Genomic DNA, 21,278 nt, shown 5'->3' on the forward strand with positions numbered 1-21,278 from the left:
AATAAAATTAGAACAACGTGCCATTAAAACAGTTGAAAATATTACATATTTAGTATAATTACTCTAAAAAGAAAATACTGCAGACTTACCCTTTAATCCGGATTGTTTCTTCCTTTTTTCCCTGAAAATCCATTCATGAAACACACACTAACTGCGGTCAACACGCACTAGCCAACGAATTTGAAACTTTTAAACCACAAAATTCTCATTTTTAAAAGGCGTCCGTTCGTGACAACACCGGGTAACAAACTACAAAATGAATAATTGTGTAAGAATATCGTAAAACATCACTAACAAAAAATATAATCTGGAAGATAATTCGTTGCTGCAAAGTGAAAACATAGAGGTTTGACTCATTGGTTTTTGTTACGACTTCGCCACTGAACTTTTTTTGGGGGAGGTGCATTGTTAAGGTCATTCGCTGAAACTTATTTCTTGAGCAATTTTTTTTAGCGAAATAATCTTTAAGTATCCGCCTTTTTTGAGCAAGAAGTCGTTCAAAATTAACGTATTTCCACAAAACTGATTGAACCGAGATTTTTTTCATACTTTTTTTAACGAAGAAATTGTGTAAAAATCAAGTGTTTTCACCTAAATTTGGGCTCACAATATAGAGAATTTAGGTTTTCGACAGAGTTTTAATGTTCTGCCCCCGATTCATTAAAAAAAAACTTAGAGCTCTTTTGACAAATGTCAATAAATCAGCTGTCATGAGTTCGCTCAAATGTTAATCAACATGACCAACGCGGAAGAACGCGCCCGCCAGCTGGTATCCGAAGCGGAGAAAAAACTGTCCCCCAAAGGTTTTTTCCAATCACTTTTTTTCTCTTCCCGAAACCGCACCGAAGACGCAATCGAATGTTACCAGAAAGCGGGAAGTTTATTCAAACTTGCGAAAAACTGGCTACAGGCAAGCACAGCGTTCCGAATGGCTGGCGATTTAAACTTGGAGCAAAACAACCGGTCTGAAGCAGCCAACGATTTTGTTTTTGCAGCCAAATGTTTAGATAAATACGACACAAACGGCGCTGTAAAATACCTACTCAAAGCAATACAGATTTACACCGATTTGGGCCGCTTTATCACGGCCGCGAAACTGCACAACAACATTGGAGAAATCTACGAACAAAATTTGGAACTCGAAAACGCGATTCAACATTACGAACAAGCAGCCGATTATTACAAAGTTGAGGACAATTTCATGTCGGCCAAAAAGTGCCTCCTTAAAGTTGCAGAATACGCGTCTTCAGAGTTTCACGATTATAACAAAGCGGTAAACATTTTTCAAGAAGTGGCGTTTTTTGATTTGAAAACTCCAATTTTGCATTACAATGTCAAAGACAATTTGTGTAAAGCTGGTCTGTGCCACTTGTGTGTGGACTCACTTAATGCAAAACTTGCGCTTGAATCATATTTAGAGAAATACCCCGACTTTGAAAACACCGCTCAATTTGAGTTTTTGAAAAAACTCATTGAATGTGTTGAAGAGGCGGACGAAGAAACGTTTAACAAAATGGTCGCAGACTATGACAAGCTCCACCGTTTGGACACTTGGCACACGAAAGTTTTATTAAAAATTAGGAAACAAATAAAAGGACACCCCAATCTTTTGTAACACTTCGTTTATTTTATTTATTTATCAAACTGCTCCAACCATTCACTATCATCAAGCGTCCACTTTTTTCGTTCATAATACTCTGTAGTTTTATGCAATGGCTCACCATCAACACAACTGAAGACACTTTTGTAAAATTCTGGCTTTAGTGACTTGACCATGTAAGGCCCCTCAAGCTCGTACCCCAATTTTCTGTAATAATTCCTAGTCCCGACTCCAGAAATAACCGCAATTTTAACAGATTTGTGCTCTTTTATTGCAATATCTTCGGCTTTTTGCATTAGGAGAGTGCCATAACCTTGATGTTGGAATTTCTTAATGTTACGACCACTCACAGGAACCACACTTCCATAAACGTGAAGTTCACGAACTATTGAACATTCACCCAAAAGTTCGGGACGATAAGTCGTTGCTTTGGAGCATTTACGCAAACTGAATCACATTTACATAACAATTGATAAAATCGTGTAATTATTACCGTAAGAGGCCGATTAGAATGTCTTGTTCGGGATCTTCGTAACTTAAGAACGTCTCCCAACCTCCATTTGCGTAATAATCTCTTCTAATTAATTCAACATCGTTGGGGCGCACTTTTTCATGGATTTCTGTTATTCCGACTTCGCGAGTTCGCACGTCACGACATCTCAGACCTAGATCTTTCATTCTTTGGAGGGCTAATTCGCGGAGGTTTCCATGCTCGACCCCTGAACTACAGTAATACAGCATACAACAGGTTTTTACTTCTTGTAAAATTTTAAATTAAAAAGTTTTACCTAACAAGAGGCATGGGTATATCGCGTTGCACTCTATACACCCTGGTCCAAGGCGGCACCAAAGCCAAAATATTTGCAATCAAATCAACAAGAATCGAAGGAGGATAACTCTTATAACGTCCGGTTTTCCACAATTCGTAGAGACCAGTCCCTCGAATTACCAAAGTAGGATAAATTTTCAAACCGTCAGCTCTAAAATTCGGATTTTCGAAAAACTCCTAAAAACTAAAAATAACGCGAGAAATATTTTATTTTTACGTACAATAAACTGCTCAATGTCACGCTCTAGATCAACATTTGGCAAATCAGGCATCATATGTGATACCACTTTATAGCCTGCATCCTTAGCTAAATTAAATGTTTCACAAACTGCTTTAACAGTGTGACCACGGTTGGTATCCCTGGCCACGTCTTCATAAACCGACTGGACACCTATTTCAAGCCTTGTACACCCATATTTCAACATATCAGACAAATGCTTTTGCAAGCAATAATCCGGCCTTGTCTCAATCGTAATTCCAATACACTTAGTGTTGGATCTTTCAGAATACTTGACAGCTTCCTCAACTGAACTACTTTTATGTCCAGATAAAGCATCGTGCAAATTTCTAATGAAATAATCCCTGTAGTCCTCCGGAAGGCTCATAAACGTGCCCCCCATCACAATAAATTCAACTTTATCTACAGAATGTCCTAATTGTTTCAATTGCTCGACTCTGTGTCTAGTTTGTAAATAGGGATCATATCTGGCCCTTATGGCCCTCATTGACGTTGGTTCATAGCCTGTGTAACTCTGAGTCGAATATTCGAAATCAGAATCGGGACCACCGGGACAATATACACAAATATTGCCAGTCATGTTAATATGGGGGCATCTGTGCGGCTTACACATCACTGCCACAACTGCAATCTACGAAAATGTTTACAAGTGTGAGTAACTCGCTGTAGCAAAGTTTTATGGAATTTTTTTGCCTTTACAACCCTCAGTTGTTAAAAGTACAAAAAAGTCAATATTTATTGAGCAATAACTCCGGAACTATTAGTGAAGCTTATTATCGTTGGAAAGCTCTATTAATTATCTATCTTTTTCGAATAAGATCATTGTTCTCGGACTAACTAACCGTTTTCGCGGTTTACATCAAAATACTAGTTACACTTTTCGAACAGGTTTGCCATATTGCGAAAATAAAAAAAAATAAAATGTGTCAACACATCACCGAAAAATGAAAAATTAAAAAAAAATTGCTTTCCCTTACTTGAACAAAAAGCTTAAAACTTAAAAAATGAAAAATAATTACCCCACTGGCAGTCCTGATCGGTTTAGCTAATAGTTTCGGTACTAAAGTCTTGCGATAGTTCATCGGAACTGCGGCTATAATGTCAACAAGACGGGGCGAAGTCCCAAGCCCATATTTTGCCGAAATTCGCGCCTTGAGAGCGTTAAGATTAACGTCGCGTTTTTCATCTTGGGCTTTTATGAGCAATTGCACAATTTCAGCCACTGTTATTACTTTTTTCTCTTCAACAGTAATATGGGAAAATTCTAAAAATTTATCAAGTGATGTTACTTGTTACATTTTTACTTTTTACCGTTTCGTTTCTTCCCCATCGTGTAATGAAAAAATAATTAATTCTACAAGCACATTTGCCAAACGTGAAAGTAAGGTTATGTGGAAATATTAAATGTCAACGTTGACACATGATGACAAAATTGCGTCAGTAGCGTCGGTCATTCAGGGCCAAAAGACATTTAAAGTGTAATAATTTCCAAACAAATTTAATCTTCGCTAGTTGTGCGTGTGGCACACATTTGATGGAAAAAACAATTGTAGTAATTTTGTTTTAATTTGGTCCAGGTTAATTGCTTGAAGTTGGTTTGAATTCTATGTTAGTGCCGCCCATGTCGCTACGAGCGTTTTCCTTCGTTAGTTCCCGACTCCTCCGCGTCCATTTTCTGGCGTACGACTCAGAACGGAATGTTTTTAGCATTTTTCTCAGTCAGCAAATGGCGTCTGGGTGGAGGTGTACGAAAATGTTCTGCGTAAATCATGAATGAATTGTTCCGCGTAATCTAAAAGTGAATTTCCCGCACCCTTACCGTTCGAAATTTCTATCGGGAGTGAACACAGATGAAATGGACGCGATCGCCAACAACTGTTAGTGCCCAGTTCTCGAAATACCCCAAACGTAAACAATGAACGAGGAGACCGACGTGAAGGCCCCGATTTGGCCCCCTTTGGACAACGCGAACGTGAGCCCCATTCCGCCCCCGCACGTCATCCCCACAACCCCCCAAGGCGCCCCCATCACCCCCGGCGGACTGGAGTTCGACCTGCCCTTCGAGCTGACGCAGCAAGGCTGGAGGAAATTCTGGTCGAAGCGGGAGAATAGGCCCTACTTTTGGAATAAATTGACGGGGGAAAGTCTGTGGGAGATGCCCATTGCGAAGCCCCAGTTTGACCCCATCACAGACCCCCTAGGGATATGTGCACCACCTCCGAGTCTTCCTCTGCCCACGACGCCGCTGCCCGTGGCCAAAAGAAGGGCTTCAGAGGACTTGAATGGACCACAAGCGAAGAAGTTTGTCCTGGCGGGTCCTTGGGATTTGGACGTTCCTACAAATGTTATTATTTTGGAGAGGAGTCCGTGCAGTTATATGCACTCGCATCCAGAAGTGGAGGCTTACAGGTGCAGTCTTTTGGCCAAGTTGAGGCAGTGCTACCAGGAATTGTGTCATTCGAGGGAGGCGATTGATGCACCTAAAGACTCCTTCAACAGGTGGTTGATGGAAAGGAAAGTCATCGACTCGGGTACATATTTCATCAATTTTTTACTCGTTAAACTTATTGAAAAATCAGTCGGACCCTTTTTGTAACTTTTTAACAGGGCTGTTAACAACAAAAACGATTAACGGTCTTTACATTAAAACATTTTTACTACAGAATAAACTCCATTAGATGATTTTTTAAATTTTGTACAGTTAAATATCGTGTTCAATGCTGTAATGAAAACCAAGTCCAATTTTTAATGATATTAAACAATTTTGTTACAACAACAAAAATTTAGGAATATTAAGGTAGGTCCATCAATCATTTTTTCTCTCTTTTGTGTGTTTTCCATAAATTGGAAAGACAATATTTTTAAAGAAGTGTTTTTTAACAAAAATATTTAAAATAGTGGTTCGTACTGGCTTTCATGAATTTATGATCCCCTCCTGGTAGAGGAAGTATAACAAAAAATAAAAAACTTCCAAGGATTTAAAATTAACTTAAATTTGGATCATTTTAATTTGGGATTTTTCTAAAACTTGTTTTTCTTTACCCAATGTTGACTTTTGTGTAATATGCAAAAAAAAACTGATACAATGAGTAGGCAATGAATAAATAAGAGTAATAAAAGTTCTTTTTCTTGCTAAATAAACACTACCCTTCACACAGCCGTCGGTGATACTTTGATATAAGTTCTGCGAATTGTTTTGTTGTTGTTGAAAGCTATTATTGGGGTATTTTTTTGGGAAAAGTAATTAATTTTTTTAGACAATAAGCCTGCATATCCTGTTAGGTAATGCGGCCCCACACCGATAATTTTTCAATCTGAAAATATTTATTTACCTTTTACGGTTTTTAATTGCATACTTTTTATTTGGATATGTATGTGATTAGGGGTTAAAATGAATTTTGGAATTTTCAGGGCATGACCCACTGCTGCCGAGCAATTGTTACCCTGAAATCTCGTTATCAATGTATAAAGAAATAATGAACGACATCCCCATCAAGCTAGTGAGGCCGAAATTTACAGGCGATGCCCGAAAACAGTTATCTCGATACGCGGAAGCTGCAAAAAAAATAATGGAATCACGAAATGCCGAAGCCGAGAGTCGAAAAGTAGTCAAATGGAATGTTGATGAAACTTTTCAATGGCTTAGGAAAACTGTAGGTGCTACATATGATGATTTTCAAGATAGATTAGCGCATTTGAAGCAACAATGCCAGCCGCATTTGACGGAAACGGTAATTTTATTTTGTCTTGTCTTGTGATAAAATTGTTCGGATTACTACAATTATTGATAAATCCGTGTTGAATTACTTGGAGAATATTGTGTTGCATAAAAGAATGTTTTGTTTAAGGTTAAGTCTTCAGTGGAGGGAATTTGTTTGAAAATTTATAATTTGTCATGTGAATATGCGAAAAAAGTTAGAGAGAAATCGAATGCGATTTTGAAGGAACATGGAATGGAACTCCCGCCTGTTATACCAATGACTACGACGAGAAAAGTTTGGTGTTATCCTATTCAATTTGTCATTGGGTGCCCTAGATTGCCTGTCGTTGAATATTTACCAGATAGAGATCAAGCCTTATTACGATTTCAAGGCGACACTCTTATTATCAACAGCACGCATCTCCAGAAATTAGTAAGTCTAGTTATTAGGAAAAATTTATCGTTTAATAATACACCTTTACGATCTTTATTGTGTGATAATGACACAATGTCTGAAGCAGTAGTCACCTGATTATTATTCAAAATAGATAACTTGGAAATATTTTTTTTATTCTAACGGAGTAATAATTGATCGTTTATTTAATAAATTAATAATTATAACTAAATTTAGTGCCTTGCATAATTTACAGCAGATAATAATCCATAATTAAATTTTGTTACAATAAAATGTGCTTTTTGAAAAACGAATCAATTGTCACATAAGAGAATGGATTTTTGTGTCAGTGTTATTATTGATGTTCTAAACATGATTTTAGCATTAATTAAACAAGGTTTATGCATCTGTTGTTAAATTATTTGGGCTTACTTAATACGTCATTTGTCCAATTATTTTTTTAACTGGAAATAAATAAGTTAACTTTATTATGTAATTGTTATTTATACTAAATAATACTTCCATCGTGTTTTGGTATGCCTCTCATTGCGCCGCTCCATATTATGTTTATTGTAAATTTTAATAACAAAAATTATGTTACATATGGATTTTTCGTATAAATCTTTTTATAAATATATAAATAAATTATATTATATTATATAAATATTTTTTGGTGTGTCGGGTTATCAGTGCACTCTTTTAGGAGCATCTTTACCGTCACAGTTGCTTCGATGACCGAAAATTCGAGCTATTTATCCCTCGAGTATGGGTGATGCTTAAACGCTACTCAACTTTTCTGGGTGTGAATCCGTCATCAAACAACGCCAATTTGGACGTTCACGAGACTCAAGCGTCATTACCAGTCACTGTCTTCGAATGTCTTAATCGAACATTCGGCGTCACATTCGAATGCTTCGCCTCACCTTTAAATTGTTATTTCAAACAATATTGTTCTGCGTTCGCCGATTGTGATTCTTACTTTGGAAGCAGAGGGTACGCTGTTTGATTTTTTTATAGCTTTGTACCATCCAGATTTTAGACCATTTCTGCAACTGAAAGCAATTTCTGGCTCCTTTGAGGTACATCCCCCGTATTGTGAGGAATTGATGGAGGCTGCTGTTAACCACATGGAGAGGCTACTTAGCGAAAGTCCCGAACCCTTGAGTTTTATTGTACTTATGCCGGATTATAGGGAACCAACACCTAACGCATTGTTGCGAATTGAAGCAAGTCAGTTTAAGCGGAAACAAGTCACGATACCGGCATATGAGCATGAGTTTCGGCACGGATTTCAGCATGTTTTAAACAGGTTTTTTCTTTTTTATAACTTCCCCCTATCGGAAAGACATCTAGCGGCTTTTTATTTGTTTGAGGTTAAATTCTATTTGTCAAGGCGACATTTTTGAGTAAAATGACAGTTCTTGACACTTATGCAATTTTGTCAAATGTCATCTAATTTGTAGATCTTCCATAAATCTCCGAAACTGTTATGTTCTTTTTTTAACACCCTGTATAATTAATAATTATACAGTCACTATTCAAGAAGAGTGCTAATTTTTTTAAATGTTTGTAGATCTGAGTTGAATGTTCGTTCAGCGCACGGGACAGTGATTGTGTGGCTGCAAAATGCAACTGGTTATCAGCGATGGGAACCAACTGAAGAGCGAGTGCAATCAGTTTTGGAAGCTTTTAGGCCGGGCCGTGAACGCGAACGTGACCGACAAGAACTTCTAAGTCCAACAAGACAAGGAAGCACTTCAGATAATAAAGACGTGTTGGTCCAGTGAGATTGTATAGAACTTGACTGCAATATTTTTTTGTATAGTTTAGAAGCATTTATATTTTTTATATTAAAAGAAAGCTTTTATTTATACCTAATTCGTACTTTATTCAAATTTTTATCACTATATTTATGATGATTGTACATTATCAAATGTCACTTATGTAAAAAGTACCTGAAACTTCAATTAGGTCATCGCGAAATTGAAACGTTTTATATCGGTTTCTTAAACACACTGTACATATACATTATGTAGAATTAAAATAATTTTGATAAGTTTATTACAACAGATTGCTTTGTACATGGCGCTGGTACATTTGTTGTCTAATTTTATGCTTGTTTTGTATTTAAATATTTAATAGCAACTCTGAGACTTGCATATGTATTTACCAATAGATTACATTTGTACATGATTGAGTTTTTCAGCTTGACAAAATATCTGAATTTCACAATTAAATTTTTTTCAACTGGTTCGTGTTTTAATGCGCATTACCTAAAGTATTACGTCATGCTCCCGCAATTTTTCACACCCCAATGGACACCGCAGCTGTGTAGCTCCAGATTTTTTTTAAATAACACTTTTGGGTCTAATTTTTTTTTTTGGCTTGGCTTTACAAATTTTGTGAAATATTTGCATTTCTGAGTGGAAAACAAGCTAAATAAATAGAAAAAAGAAAAATAATTTAGGCTGTGTCTAAACTCGCGGCACCGGTATCTAGTCCAATCTCGGCAGCTTTATCCATCACCAACGTGTATTTGTCTTCAATTACGGCTTTCTGCACATCCGACACGACAACTAACGATATCAACCGGTACGCAAAACAATTTTTTTGGATAAATAATTTGTTTTTACTAAAAACTGGAGTATGAAATCGTGCCTTTGCTAAAGTACCTAGGTACTGGTTTTTTTTTCAAATTTTTATATGAATTTAGGGCGTAAATAAATCTTGGATTGTGGTCCAAGGTCAGGACGAGATCATGTCGGACATACAATATTCAAAATTGGACGAAAGTTTCATAGTTAATCGACACTAGAAAAGTCCCTGAATTATTACGCGGAACAAATCTTTGCGAAGTTCTGGAAACATAATGCACGTCTTAATTGAAAGTGATGTCATCAACGTCCTTCAGGCTTTTCCACCTCTAAAAAACTATGAAATTTTTGTACAATTTTAAATACATCAGACATCATGTAACAGGCTAAATAATAATCTCGGCCTCACCTTTAAGTTCAAGTCAAGATTTATTTACGACCTAAATTCAGTACAAAAAATTTGAAAATGAAACAACACTAGTTACAGTACGTACTTTAGAAATACACGATTTAGGAATCAATTTGCAATGAAAATTAATTATTTACATAAAAAATAGTTTTGCGCACAGGCTGATACTGTTGTCTGTTACGCCGAATGTGTAGAAAGCTGAAATTGAAAACATTTTTCGGTCGTTGATGACGTCACTTTCAATGTTCATAACCATGAGTCATGACGCTGCTGGGATTGGAGTGGATACCGGTGCCGGGAGTTTAGACACAGCCTAAATTAATGAAAGAGCAAATCGAGTGATGATGATTTTTCGTGATAGAGAGAACCACAGGTACATGATGTAAAATGGTAAAACAGAGTCCTACATTGGGTGATAATAACACGTTGGTCTATCGCAATGTAGAGGTCGCTGAGTGATTTAGAAAATATTTTTTATTAAAATGCACTTTTCTTTTGAAATAAAACGATTGAATAATTAAGTACTCCATTGTTTGGAGTGATGCATTTATAATCAACAGATTGTCTGATAAGAATATGAAAAGTGGCAATATCAGTTTTACATTTTTTATTCATTTTACAACGGAAAAAATTCATTCCAACGAATTAAACTGATCACTAATATACAATATCTTTTCGTTTTGACGGGTTTAATTAAGCTTTCTTCTGACAAATATAAAATTAATTCATAGAACATTATAATCAATTGTCTAATTAAGACTTTTTATATAAGGTAAGAGGACGTGTTATGGTTATTTGACATGTTTTATTCATTATCGACTTAATGGAGGTAAACAAAATACATTGCAAATTTATTAAGTTATTCCGAAAAAGAGAAATTAATGGAATGTGGGTAATAATTAAAATGTGTCGATAGTTTTCATATTTTTTGCTATAACTACGCCAAAATTCATTTCCTTGTTTGCAAAAGTGTCTTACAATGCTTGTTTACCAAGAATTGTCTATTAATAACCATAAATTTTACCGTTTCTACAGTTAAATTAATATTAAATTAAACAGCAATTTTTAGCTTGATTATGCACAGTTTCATTCATGAAATTAAACTAAATATTTATGTGTTATTGCCAACAAAAGTACAAGCTGCTGGTTAAGCTTTAAGTAACTTTAAATATTTCTTTTCTCAATTTTTGCAGCAAAACCAGTGTTTTCAAATAATTACGTAAATTTATCTCAATGTGAATCTTTCTTATTAATTCTCGAGAAAGTAAATTTAGTTTTAAAGAAAAACAAACAGAAATTACAAGCGCGCAACCTCGACCGTAATGCAAATAATTTGATTACATCTTATTACATTACAATCTCATTCATATAAACAGACAAGATCATAAAGTGATTTCACTCTTAATACGGGTCGCTCTAGGACGAAAAAATAATCCAAAAAAATATTTTGTCACGAAATAATTAAAGGGTAGAAATTACTCACATTTAAATTTCAAAATTGTTTAAAAAACGTATTTTTGCTGTATTTTAGATAGTGAACATAAAGAATTAACGAAATTTTTGTATAAAGACAATTAATAATAGTTGAGATGGCTCATCAAAAAACGAGTTGCTTGCAATATTGTTTCGTTGTAGGTAATGTTATTATTGAAATTTTCAAATTATTAATACCAACCATGTTTAAAATATGCAATTTTAAAAATAACATTTATGTTAATTTACTACTTTTATGTTGTAAACAAGTGAAATGCAATTTTAAGCAATTGTAATTAACTTCTGCCAATAACAGTTTTATTGTCAGTCGATTTATATAATTATTTACCGCATGTTGCTTAAAACAATTGAGAAGACAAAAGCCGAGCAAACATGCATTACGTTAAACAGCGACATTTTTTTTGTTGTTATAATCATAATTTTGCGACAGTTTTATCACATTTTTTCCAAAGTAAAACGTTATTTATTTAATTAATTCCAGACATTAATTTGCAATTTGAAATGCTTCCAAAATCCATGCCTGGAGGCTACGGACCTAACAGACATCCACACACGTGTCGCAAGGTCCTCGACCCAACGACCCAGAAACGAACGCACTCTGTGACGACGACTTTGATACGCACTTTGTTGTACAACACCCAATGCAATCCGAGCCAAAGCTCCGCCTCCAGCTCAATAGATTCATGATTGGCATCATCACATGTTTATTATTTCAAGTTCGAAAATACATGTGCGTGTTCATCACCCACAAGGCAGGAAATAGTAGTAACTGTCGGAGATGCAACGACGAAAAAATCACGTTGCGTGTTTGGTAATTACAGGAGATACGAGAGGTTCGAAGAAATTTCTTTCATAACCGGACAAACAAGCGAATTATTGATGAGGGGACGATGCTTTTGAGGTGAAAATTGGTGGATGCGCCACAATACTGTTGAAAAATGTCAGGGACAGCTCAGCTGGTGATAAATATTAATTAGGGAAAGGGGGATAAGGACTCGTTCCTGGTATACGTTGGGTGGAAACTTGAAAGCAAAGGAATTTTAAACCGATCTCCATCAATATTTAATTTTATTTCCTAAAAACTAATTAAACTACAAACCATAAAATTAAAAAAAAAATTAACAGATACTCCATTTTATACCTACGTCCCACCAAGAACCATTATTCTCCTATCTGTAGTAAATAATAAGTGTTGCTCAAGAATCTATGACAATGTGTGTCTGTAAGAGATTTTCATTCTAATCTATATTTTTATTTTTTGAATTCGGAATAACGTATTTTTAGATTATTATCTTTTATTATTATTAGTAGATCCTTTTTTATTCTCATATACAGGGTGTTAGGGAATGGCTTAGCGATATTTCGTATGTGAATTTAAAATTAAAAATCCTTATATCAATTTTCCAAAATGTGCGTACTTTCCTCAGAACTTTTTATTAACCCACCTACATATTTAGAGCCACTGTGTGGCTTATGGAAGTTTATTAGCAGTTAAGTTTTTTTATTAAACAAAATGGAGATGATGGCGCATGGGCGTTTTGAGGATTTTTCAAAATTGAAGCTAACATGTTCATTTGTGTGGGTAAAAAATTCTTTTTCCCCAAAAACAAATAACAAAAATAGAAAGTAGAAAAAATAGTATATTATACTCGTTTTATAAGACTTAATTGTGGTACTCATTCTATTGGAGTACTCCTTCGGCGTGCTCTAAAACCATTCGTGCCACAATAGGACGTTTTATAAAACTCGTATTATACTTAATATACTATTCTGTGATTTTTTCAAGACATCTTCTGATTTCCTTTGAGATTTTCCCCTCACTAATTAATTACATAGAAACATATTGCGTAATTTTTTTAAATGAAGTCGACAAATTCCGTTTTTTTAACTTAAATATTTATTGTTTTCTTCCCTGAGTACTTAAAAAACTTATATTTTTCTACAATAATAAAAAAAGATTAGATTGATTTTTCGACTGTTAGCCAGATAATTGCCAATATGGCAAAAACAAATTGCTGTTTCAATTTAAAATTAGTGTGTCAAGCCTCAGGCCGCAAAATAATTATTTACGTTGTTTTTTTTTCCTGAAAGGTGCGACTGACTATCTAAAATAAAGTTCAATCAAACAACAAAAAGTGTCAATCTGTGTAACCACGCATCAGAAACGTTGACCCCAGATAAAGTACAACCGAAATAAATCGAGACACACAAGTCAGTCGACATTATGGACCGTGTTGCATTGCTATGGTGTCGAAATATTAAGAGTTCAAAGACCTAAAAATTTCTTTTTATTGATGCACACCCAACATTATTATTCGATGGATAAGACGCCGGATGCGTCTGCACTTGATAAAACCTAACAATTAATTAAACGCAGTGTAAAAATGCCGATTCCTTAACATTCCTCAGAAATGTTTTTTTTCTTGTAATGCATGTGATAAAGTTCTGCGGGGTTCTGCTCACATGGCAACCCCCTTCCTGCGTTTTCTTGATGCGTTGTTTAAGCCGTGGTATTGATCAGGAAGGACCCTCGAATTTTGGTGAGTTCAATGACACTGCACGTGGAATACTTCTCCACGTGCCCAACCCGGCCATAGCTGCACCGCTTACCCTAGTTTTGAATGCCGGCAAGGTTCAACCTCCTCACTTGGTGCATTCACTCTCCTCTGCACAGAGATTCAACGGTTTTGTGTTGTCTTTGGAGACCAGAGAGATATTTCATTAATGCCATTGTCTGTTTACACATCACACCAGTGTCAACGAACTTTTCACACTTTATCAATAAAAAGGTGCCTTAAATTAAACCCCAACTATTGTTAAATGTTTATACATGGGCCAAGATGCAAATAAGTGATAAGCTGGAGGAGCAGCTTCATTTATTTAACACAAATGAAATTACCTTTTTATTCTTTGTGTTTTAAGACTAAAATAATTACGAATAATGCAGTAGGTATGGAATAAATAAACCATAATAAACGTTACTGTATCATTGATTTGATTGCATTTATTTTTAACAATTAACAAAGAATTTAGTTGTCTCCTTTTTTATAAAAATGTAATTCTAGTGAAATCAGTTTTTTCTGGAATGCTTGTTAATGTATCATTTAAGTCACTACGCAAGTTGTTGTATTTAAACAACTGCTATCAAATTAAAACATAAATTTCAGTTTTTACTGATTCTTTCTATTAATAATTTTTGGCATGCCATCTCAATTTATTTTGATCATTCTATTTTTTAAGTTTTTTGAAGTATTTCTGTGACTTTAATGATGCCTTAAGAACCAAAAATAACTGCTAATTAATATGCGAATTTTATAAAAATTGAAGTTTTATTTTTGTAAATCCCGACGAAATCCGGTTTTATTTGTTTGATTCATAACAAAGTCATTTATTTTAACAATACTTTACTTTCAAAATTCGCCAAATCACCATAAGGCATTTTTTATATGCATTTTAGTTTGTTTTTAAAGCCAAAAATGAAAGACAGGTATTTTTCAGTAAGTTAAATGTATGTTTTTACTTTGTTCCCATTTTTTTCAGTGCTAGAAACTTATGTACAAAAATATTGATTGCTTATTCATACAAAATTCCTTGCGTCGTTAAATAAATTATCGATAATGAAATTTTATGTTCAGGGTGGGGAAACTTCTCGTTGAGTGTCCTTAGGTAAGGGTCTTGAAAGCAGTATAATATCGGACCCTTTATGTTGTTGGCACAACACCACAGATTTAGTACATAGGAGGGTGCAAATTGAGCATATCACAATTATTTTACGGTAAAATTCCGTTTCAAGTTCGTTGCCCAAGTTGTAACTAATTACCGAATTTATTGCTAAAATTGATAACTGTAGATGTTCGTTCCACTTCTCGCAATTACTAGCACATAAATTTCGATTGCCGCATTAAAAAATACAATTACAGTAACCGCTAATAAGCCTGGCTGAAACTTGCTCAATTTAATTGCAATTTTGTAGGTCAGTGTACAAACACACCATCAATAACGATAATAAAAATCTGGCTTCAGGTACCGTAATTTCCAGACTGCATATTTGCACAATGAACTGGTCGTTGTCTATGGAAAGTGCAATGTTTTCTCTTTCTCTTTATCTCGAACGAATTTAGCAAATGTCGTCCGGTTGTCGCATCACAACCAGAACAATCAACAAATACTTGCTAGAGATCAGGTCGTTGATTTGAGCGCTCGAAAATTGTGCAACACGTGGATTTTTTTAAGATCATTGACCGGGCTTGTAAAATTAAATTCTCCCGAAATTACCAAACCCGATCTAATTTTATCCTTAAATGGATTTTTAGACGTACAAATTTCGGTAAGTTTGAGTGTGTAATACGTAATATCGGAGCTGATAGAGTAACCCAAACATCAATTAAGCGAGCTTGCGGTGACCTACTTTTTCCCCCTGTCTAATTTAGGTAAGGGGATATTGGATTTTTCCGCCAAAATCAAACACGCGCTAAACAAAGCAAGTAAAAGTGTAAAAAATTGCCGAAATACGACCCTTTGATGGCATGTGCCGACTCGCAGTGAGTCCTTCAACACAAGGGGATGAACAAAAGGTTGCTGCTAAGCTCACAGGGTAATAAATATGCAAAATATCGGTACAGTGGTTACATAACTTGAAAAAGTCCTCAAACAAAACATATTATACTGATTATTCGCAAAAAAAATGCTAAAATTCTAAAACTGATCCTATTTGATAGATTTTGATCTACTCTTTACAATGGAATACACCGTTTTGCTCTCAGTCTTATTTTCGCCACAATTGTTTCACTTTACGTCGTGATTTTTGTCGATTTTCGGTACCCGGAACACTTATCATGCAATAACTCCGGAACTATTAGAGATAAACCTCTAGTAAGCTCTCCATCGGTTTCGATTATAGAAGCATTTCTAACACAGTTTTATGGACCTTTATATGTCCTAACAACCCACTAGAGTTACTAAAAGTCCACAAAAAGTCCATATGTTTGATTGTTTTATTTTTGATTTTATCAATTTTTATCCAACAAAAAAATTCATAACTCAAAAACTAAAAGTCGTAGAGCAATGCGGTTTGTTCCATTGAATTCAGCGGCTCATTTTCTGTATTATACGAACTTTTCATGAGATTTAAAAATTTTATTTTTTTTTGCTAAAATTTCCTGAGTAATACACATGCCTTCAAGAAAATGAAAAAAAATTTTTTTTTTAAATTCGTTTTATCATACTTTTTCGTATTTATATATGCCTTTACAACTCTCTAGAGTTGTTAAAAGTCCAAAAAAAGTCCATATGTTCGATTTTTTGATGTTTGATTTTTTCAATTTTCGTCGCAATTTTTGTCGATTTTGGGTACCCGGAACATTTGTTGAGCAATAGCTCCGGAACTATCAGAGATAACCCCATGAAGTTTACTATCGTTGGAAAGCTCTTTGAATTATCTATTTTTTTCAAAAAAAATTATTGTTCTCCGACTAATAGTTTTTGAGCAAATTGCAGAAAAATGCAAAAATTGGTAAAATTTTAAAAAATTCATAACTAAAAAACTATTGGGAATTTGGCAATTTTTTCGATGCCAATCGATTTCCCGGATCATTTTGCATAGGTATGGATCAAAACAATCCCACTTTTTTAAATAGTTTAGTCGTAATTGGGAAAATAAAAAAAATTAAAAAAAAGTTAACACCCCCCCCTACAAAATGGTCAATTTTAAAAGTGTCTCAGAATCGAATAAAACCGATTCTATCTTATAGATTTTGATGTGCTCTTTCCGAACTAAAAAAGCGTTTTCTCCTAGCTCTTTTAGTTTGGCCGTAATCGGCGTTTGAAAATTGAAAATTTTTCTGCAAGATATCGCCTTGAGTCCTATGCCATTTTGTAGAGTTTTTTATTCCGGTTATCCTCCATTTTTCCGTTTCTCGATATCTTTAATAGTTTCGCCGTAATTGGCGATCGAAAATTGAAAAAAAGTGAAAATGGAAACCTTTTTTTGCGTTTTTCTCGGAAACTGTAAGACTTAGAGCAACGAACAAAAAATCATCTGATATCGCTTAATTTTCTCTATTTTTTCGATTAAACCCGGAGCCGCTCCGGGTAACGGTTCCGGCTACAGAGGCGATCAAAGTTTTTCACTAAAAAAATTCATAAAAAAAAAACTAAAAGTCGTAGAGCATTGCGGTTTGTTCGATTGAATACTACGGCTCATTTTACATATCATATCGATTTTTCAAAAGAATTAAAAATTTAAAATTTTTTGCCTAAATTTAGGGTAGGCCATTTGTCATAGTGGAAAATTTTATCCAACAAAAAAATTCATAACTCAAAAACTAAAAGTCGTAGAGCAATGCGGTTTGTTCCATTGAATTCAGCGGCTCATTTTCTGTATTATACGAACTTTTCATGAGATTTAAAAATTTTATTTTTTTTTGCTAAAATTTCCTGAGTAATACACATGCCTTCAAGAAAATGAAAAAAAATTTTTTTTTTTAAATTCGTTTTATCATACTTTTTCGTATTTATATATGCCTTTACAACTCTCTAGAGTTGTTAAAAGTCCAAAAAAAGTCCATATGTTCGATTTTTTGATGTTTGATTTTTTCAATTTTCGTCGCAATTTTTGTCGATTTTGGGTACCCGGAACATTTGTTGAGCAATAGCTCCGGAACTATCAGAGATAACCCCATGAAGTTTACTATCGTTGGAAAGCTCTTTGAATTATCTATTTTTTTCAAAAAAAATTATTGTTCTCCGACTAATAGTTTTTGAGCAAATTGCAGAAAAATGCAAAAATTGGTAAAATTTTAAAAAATTCATAACTAAAAAACTATTGGGAATTTGGCAATTTTTTCGATGCCAATCGATTTCCCGGATCATTTTGCATAGGTATGGATCAAAACAGTCCCACTTTTTTAAATAGTTTAGTCGTAATTGGGAAAATAAAAAAAATTAAAAAAAAGTTAACACCCCCCCCTACAAAATGGTCAATTTTAAAAGTGTCTCAGAATCGAATAAAACCGATTCTATCTTATAGATTTTGATGTGCTCTTACCGAACTAAAAAAGCGTTTTCTCCTAGCTCTTTTAGTTTGGCCGTAATCGGCGTTTGAAAATTGAAAATTTTTCTGCAAGATATCGCCTTGAGTCCTATGCCATTTTGTAGAGTTTTTTATTCCGGTTATCCTCCATTTTTCCGTTTCTCGATATCTTTAATAGTTTCGCCGTAATTGGCGATCGAAAATTGAAAAAAAGTGAAAATGGAAACCTTTTTTTGCGTTTTTCTCGGAAACTGTAAGACTTAGAGCAACGAACAAAAAATCATCTGATATCGCTTAATTTTCTCTATTTTTTCGATTAAACCCGGAGCCGCTCCGGGTAACGGTTCCGGCTACAGAGGCGATCAAAGTTTTTCACTAAAAAAATTCATAAAAAAAAAACTAAAAGTCGTAGAGCATTGCGGTTTGTTCGATTGAATACTACGGCTCATTTTACATATCATATCGATTTTTCAAAAGAATTAAAAATTTAAAATTTTTTGCCTAAATTTAGGGTAGGCCATTTGTCATAGTGGAAAATTTTATCCAACAAAAAAATTCATAACTCAAAAACTAAAAGTCGTAGAGCAATGCGGTTTGTTCCATTGAATTCAGCGGCTCATTTTCTGTATTATACGAACTTTTCATGAGATTTAAAAATTTTATTTTTTTTTGCTAAAATTTCCTGAGTAATACACATGCCTTCAAGAAAATGAAAAAAAATTTTTTTTTTAAATTCGTTTTATCATACTTTTTCGTATTTATATATGCCTTTACAACTCTCTAGAGTTGTTAAAAGTCCAAAAAAAGTCCATATGTTCGATTTTTTGATGTTTGATTTTTTCAATTTTCGTCGCAATTTTTGTCGATTTTGGGTACCCGGAACATTTGTTGAGCAATAGCTCCGGAACTATCAGAGATAACCCCATGAAGTTTACTATCGTTGGAAAGCTCTTTGAATTATCTATTTTTTTCAAAAAAAAATATTGTTCTCCGACTAATAGTTTTTGAGCAAATTGCAGAAAAATGCAAAAATTGGTAAAATTTTAAAAAATTCATAACTAAAAAACTATTGGGAATTTGGCAATTTTTTCGATGCCAATCGATTCCCCGGATCATTTTGCATAGGTATGGATCAAAACAGTCCCACTTTTTTAAATAGTTTAGTCGTAATTAGGAAAATAAAAAAAATTAAAAAAAAGTTAACACCCCCCCCTACAAAATGGTCAATTTTAAAAGTGTCTCAGAATCGAATAAAACCGATTCTATCTTATAGATTTTGATGTGCTCTTTCCGATCTAAAAAAGCGTTTTCTCCTAGCTCTTTTAGTTTGGCCGTAATCGGCGTTTGAAAATTGAAAAATTTTTTGCGAGATATCGCCTTGAGTCCTATGCCATTTTGTAGAGTTTTTTATTCCGGTTATCCTCCATTTTTCCGTTTCTCGATATCTTTAATAGTTTCGCCGTAATTGGCGATCGAAAATTGAAAAAAAGTGAAAATGGAAACCTTTTTTTGCGTTTTTCTCGGAAACTGTAAGACTTAGAGCAACGAACAAAAAATCATCTGATAGCGCTTAATTTTCTCTATTTTTTCGATTAAACCCGGAGCCGCTCCGGGTAACGGTTCCGGCTACAGAGGCGATCAAAGTTTTTCACTAAAAAAATTCATAAAAAAAAAACTAAAAGTCGTAGAGCATTGCGGTTTGTTCGATTGAATTCTACGGCTCATTTTACATATTATATCAATTTTTCACAAGAATTAAAAATTTAAAATTTTTTGCCTAAATTTAGGGTAGCCATTTGTCATAGTGGAAAATTTTATCCAACAAAAAAATTCATAACTCAAAAACTAAAAGTCGTAGAGCAATGCGGTTTGTTCCATTGAATTCAGCGGCTCATTTTCTGTATTATACGAACTTTTCATGAGATTTAAAAATTTTATTTTTTTTTGCTAAAATTTCCTGAGTAATACACATGCCTTCAAGAAAATGAAAAAAAAATTTTTTTTTAAATTCGTTTTATTATACTTTTTCGTATTTATATATGCCTTTACAACTCTCTAGAGTTGTTAAAAGTCCAAAAAAAGTCCATATGTTCGATTTTTTGATGTTTGATTTTTTCAATTTTCGTCGCAATTTTTGTCGATTTTGGGTACCCGGAACATTTGTTGAGCAATATCTCCGGAACTATCAGAGATAACCCCATTAAGTTTACTATCGTTGGAAAGCTCTTTGAATTATCTATTTTTTTCAAAAAAAATTATTGTTCTCCGACTAATAGTTTTTGAGCAAATTGCAGATAAATGCAAAAATTGGTAAAATTTTAAAAAATTCATAACTAAAAAACTATTGGGAATTTGGCAATTTTTTCGATGCCAATCGATTCCCCGGATCATTTTGCATAGGTATGGATCAAAACAGTCCCACTTTATCGAATAGTTTAGTCGTAATTGGGAAAATAAAAAAAATTAAAAAAAAGTTAACACCCCCCCCTACAAAATGGTCAATTTTAAAAGTGTCTCAGAATCGAATAAAACCGATTCTATCTTATAGATTTTGATGTGCTCTTTCCGATCTAAAAAAGCGTTTTCTCCTAGCTCTTTTAGTTTGGCCGTAATCGGCGTTTGAAAATTGAAAAATTTTTTGCGAGATATCGCCTTGAGTCCTATGCCATTTTGTAGAGTTTTTTATTCCGGTTATCCTCCATTTTTCCGTTTCTCGATATCTTTAATAGTTTCGCCGTAATTGGCGATCGAAAATTGAAAAAAAGTGAAAATGGAAACCTTTTTTTGCGTTTTTCTCGGAAACTGTAAGACTTAGAGCAACGAACAAAAAATCATCTGATAGCGCTTAATTTTCTCTATTTTTTCGATTAAACCCGGAGCCGCTCCGGGTAACGGGTCCGGCTACAGAGGCGATCAAAGTTTTTCACTAAAAAAATTCATAAAAAAAAAACTAAAAGTCGTAGAGCATTGCGGTTTGTTCGATTGAATTC

General features: G+C 34.2%; 3 protein-coding genes across 3 annotated transcripts; 2 read left to right on the forward strand and 1 right to left on the reverse strand.

Annotated features, from left to right (window-relative positions):
* The first annotated feature begins 736 nt into the window (after positions 1–736).
* LOC656316 (alpha-soluble NSF attachment protein) lies at positions 737–1,615 on the forward strand. Its single transcript, XM_962853.3, has one exon. The coding sequence runs from the start codon at positions 737–739 to the stop codon at positions 1,613–1,615; it is 879 nt and encodes a 292-aa protein (XP_967946.1).
* Elp3 (Elongator complex protein 3) lies at positions 1,606–4,135 on the reverse strand. The gene is made up of 6 exons (XM_962935.4): positions 3,979–4,135; positions 3,687–3,931; positions 2,651–3,298; positions 2,389–2,606; positions 2,094–2,324; positions 1,606–2,047 (listed from the first exon to the last, which is right to left on the reverse strand). The coding sequence occupies exons 1-6, from the start codon at positions 3,995–3,997 to the stop codon at positions 1,633–1,635; spliced, it is 1,776 nt and encodes a 591-aa protein (XP_968028.1). The 5' UTR covers positions 3,998–4,135; the 3' UTR covers positions 1,606–1,632.
* A 143-nt stretch (positions 4,136–4,278) lies between these two features.
* Pcif1 (Phosphorylated CTD-interacting factor 1) lies at positions 4,279–9,011 on the forward strand. Its single transcript, XM_963010.4, has 6 exons — positions 4,279–5,198; positions 6,079–6,398; positions 6,516–6,800; positions 7,465–7,754; positions 7,801–8,070; positions 8,335–9,011. The coding sequence occupies exons 1-6, from the start codon at positions 4,583–4,585 to the stop codon at positions 8,546–8,548; spliced, it is 1,995 nt and encodes a 664-aa protein (XP_968103.1). The 5' UTR covers positions 4,279–4,582; the 3' UTR covers positions 8,549–9,011.
* Positions 9,012–21,278: the final 12,267 nt, after the last annotated feature.

Source organism: Tribolium castaneum, chromosome 5, assembly GCF_031307605.1.
Source record: "Tribolium castaneum strain GA2 chromosome 5, icTriCast1.1, whole genome shotgun sequence".
Classification (NCBI taxonomy): domain Eukaryota; kingdom Metazoa; phylum Arthropoda; class Insecta; order Coleoptera; family Tenebrionidae; genus Tribolium; species Tribolium castaneum.

Excerpts from the sequence above, each read along its gene's own strand:
- LOC656316 (XM_962853.3), top strand. The coding sequence starts at position 737 with ATGACCAACGCGGAAGAACGCGCCCGCCAGCTGGTATCCGAAGCGGAG.
- Elp3 (XM_962935.4), bottom strand. Across the intron at positions 3,299-3,686 it reads CGATCAGGACTGCCAGTGGG|ATTGCAGTTGTGGCAGTGAT; the intron begins GTAATTATTTTT and ends ACATTTTCGTAG. Across the intron at positions 2,048-2,093 it reads ATTCTAATCGGCCTCTTACG|TTTGCGTAAATGCTCCAAAG; the intron begins GTAATAATTACA and ends AATGTGATTCAG.
- Pcif1 (XM_963010.4), top strand. The coding sequence starts at position 4,583 with ATGAACGAGGAGACCGACGTGAAGGCCCCGATTTGGCCCCCTTTGGAC. Across the intron at positions 5,199-6,078 it reads AAGGAAAGTCATCGACTCGG|GGCATGACCCACTGCTGCCG; the intron begins GTACATATTTCA and ends TGGAATTTTCAG. Across the intron at positions 6,399-6,515 it reads AGCCGCATTTGACGGAAACG|GTTAAGTCTTCAGTGGAGGG; the intron begins GTAATTTTATTT and ends GTTTTGTTTAAG.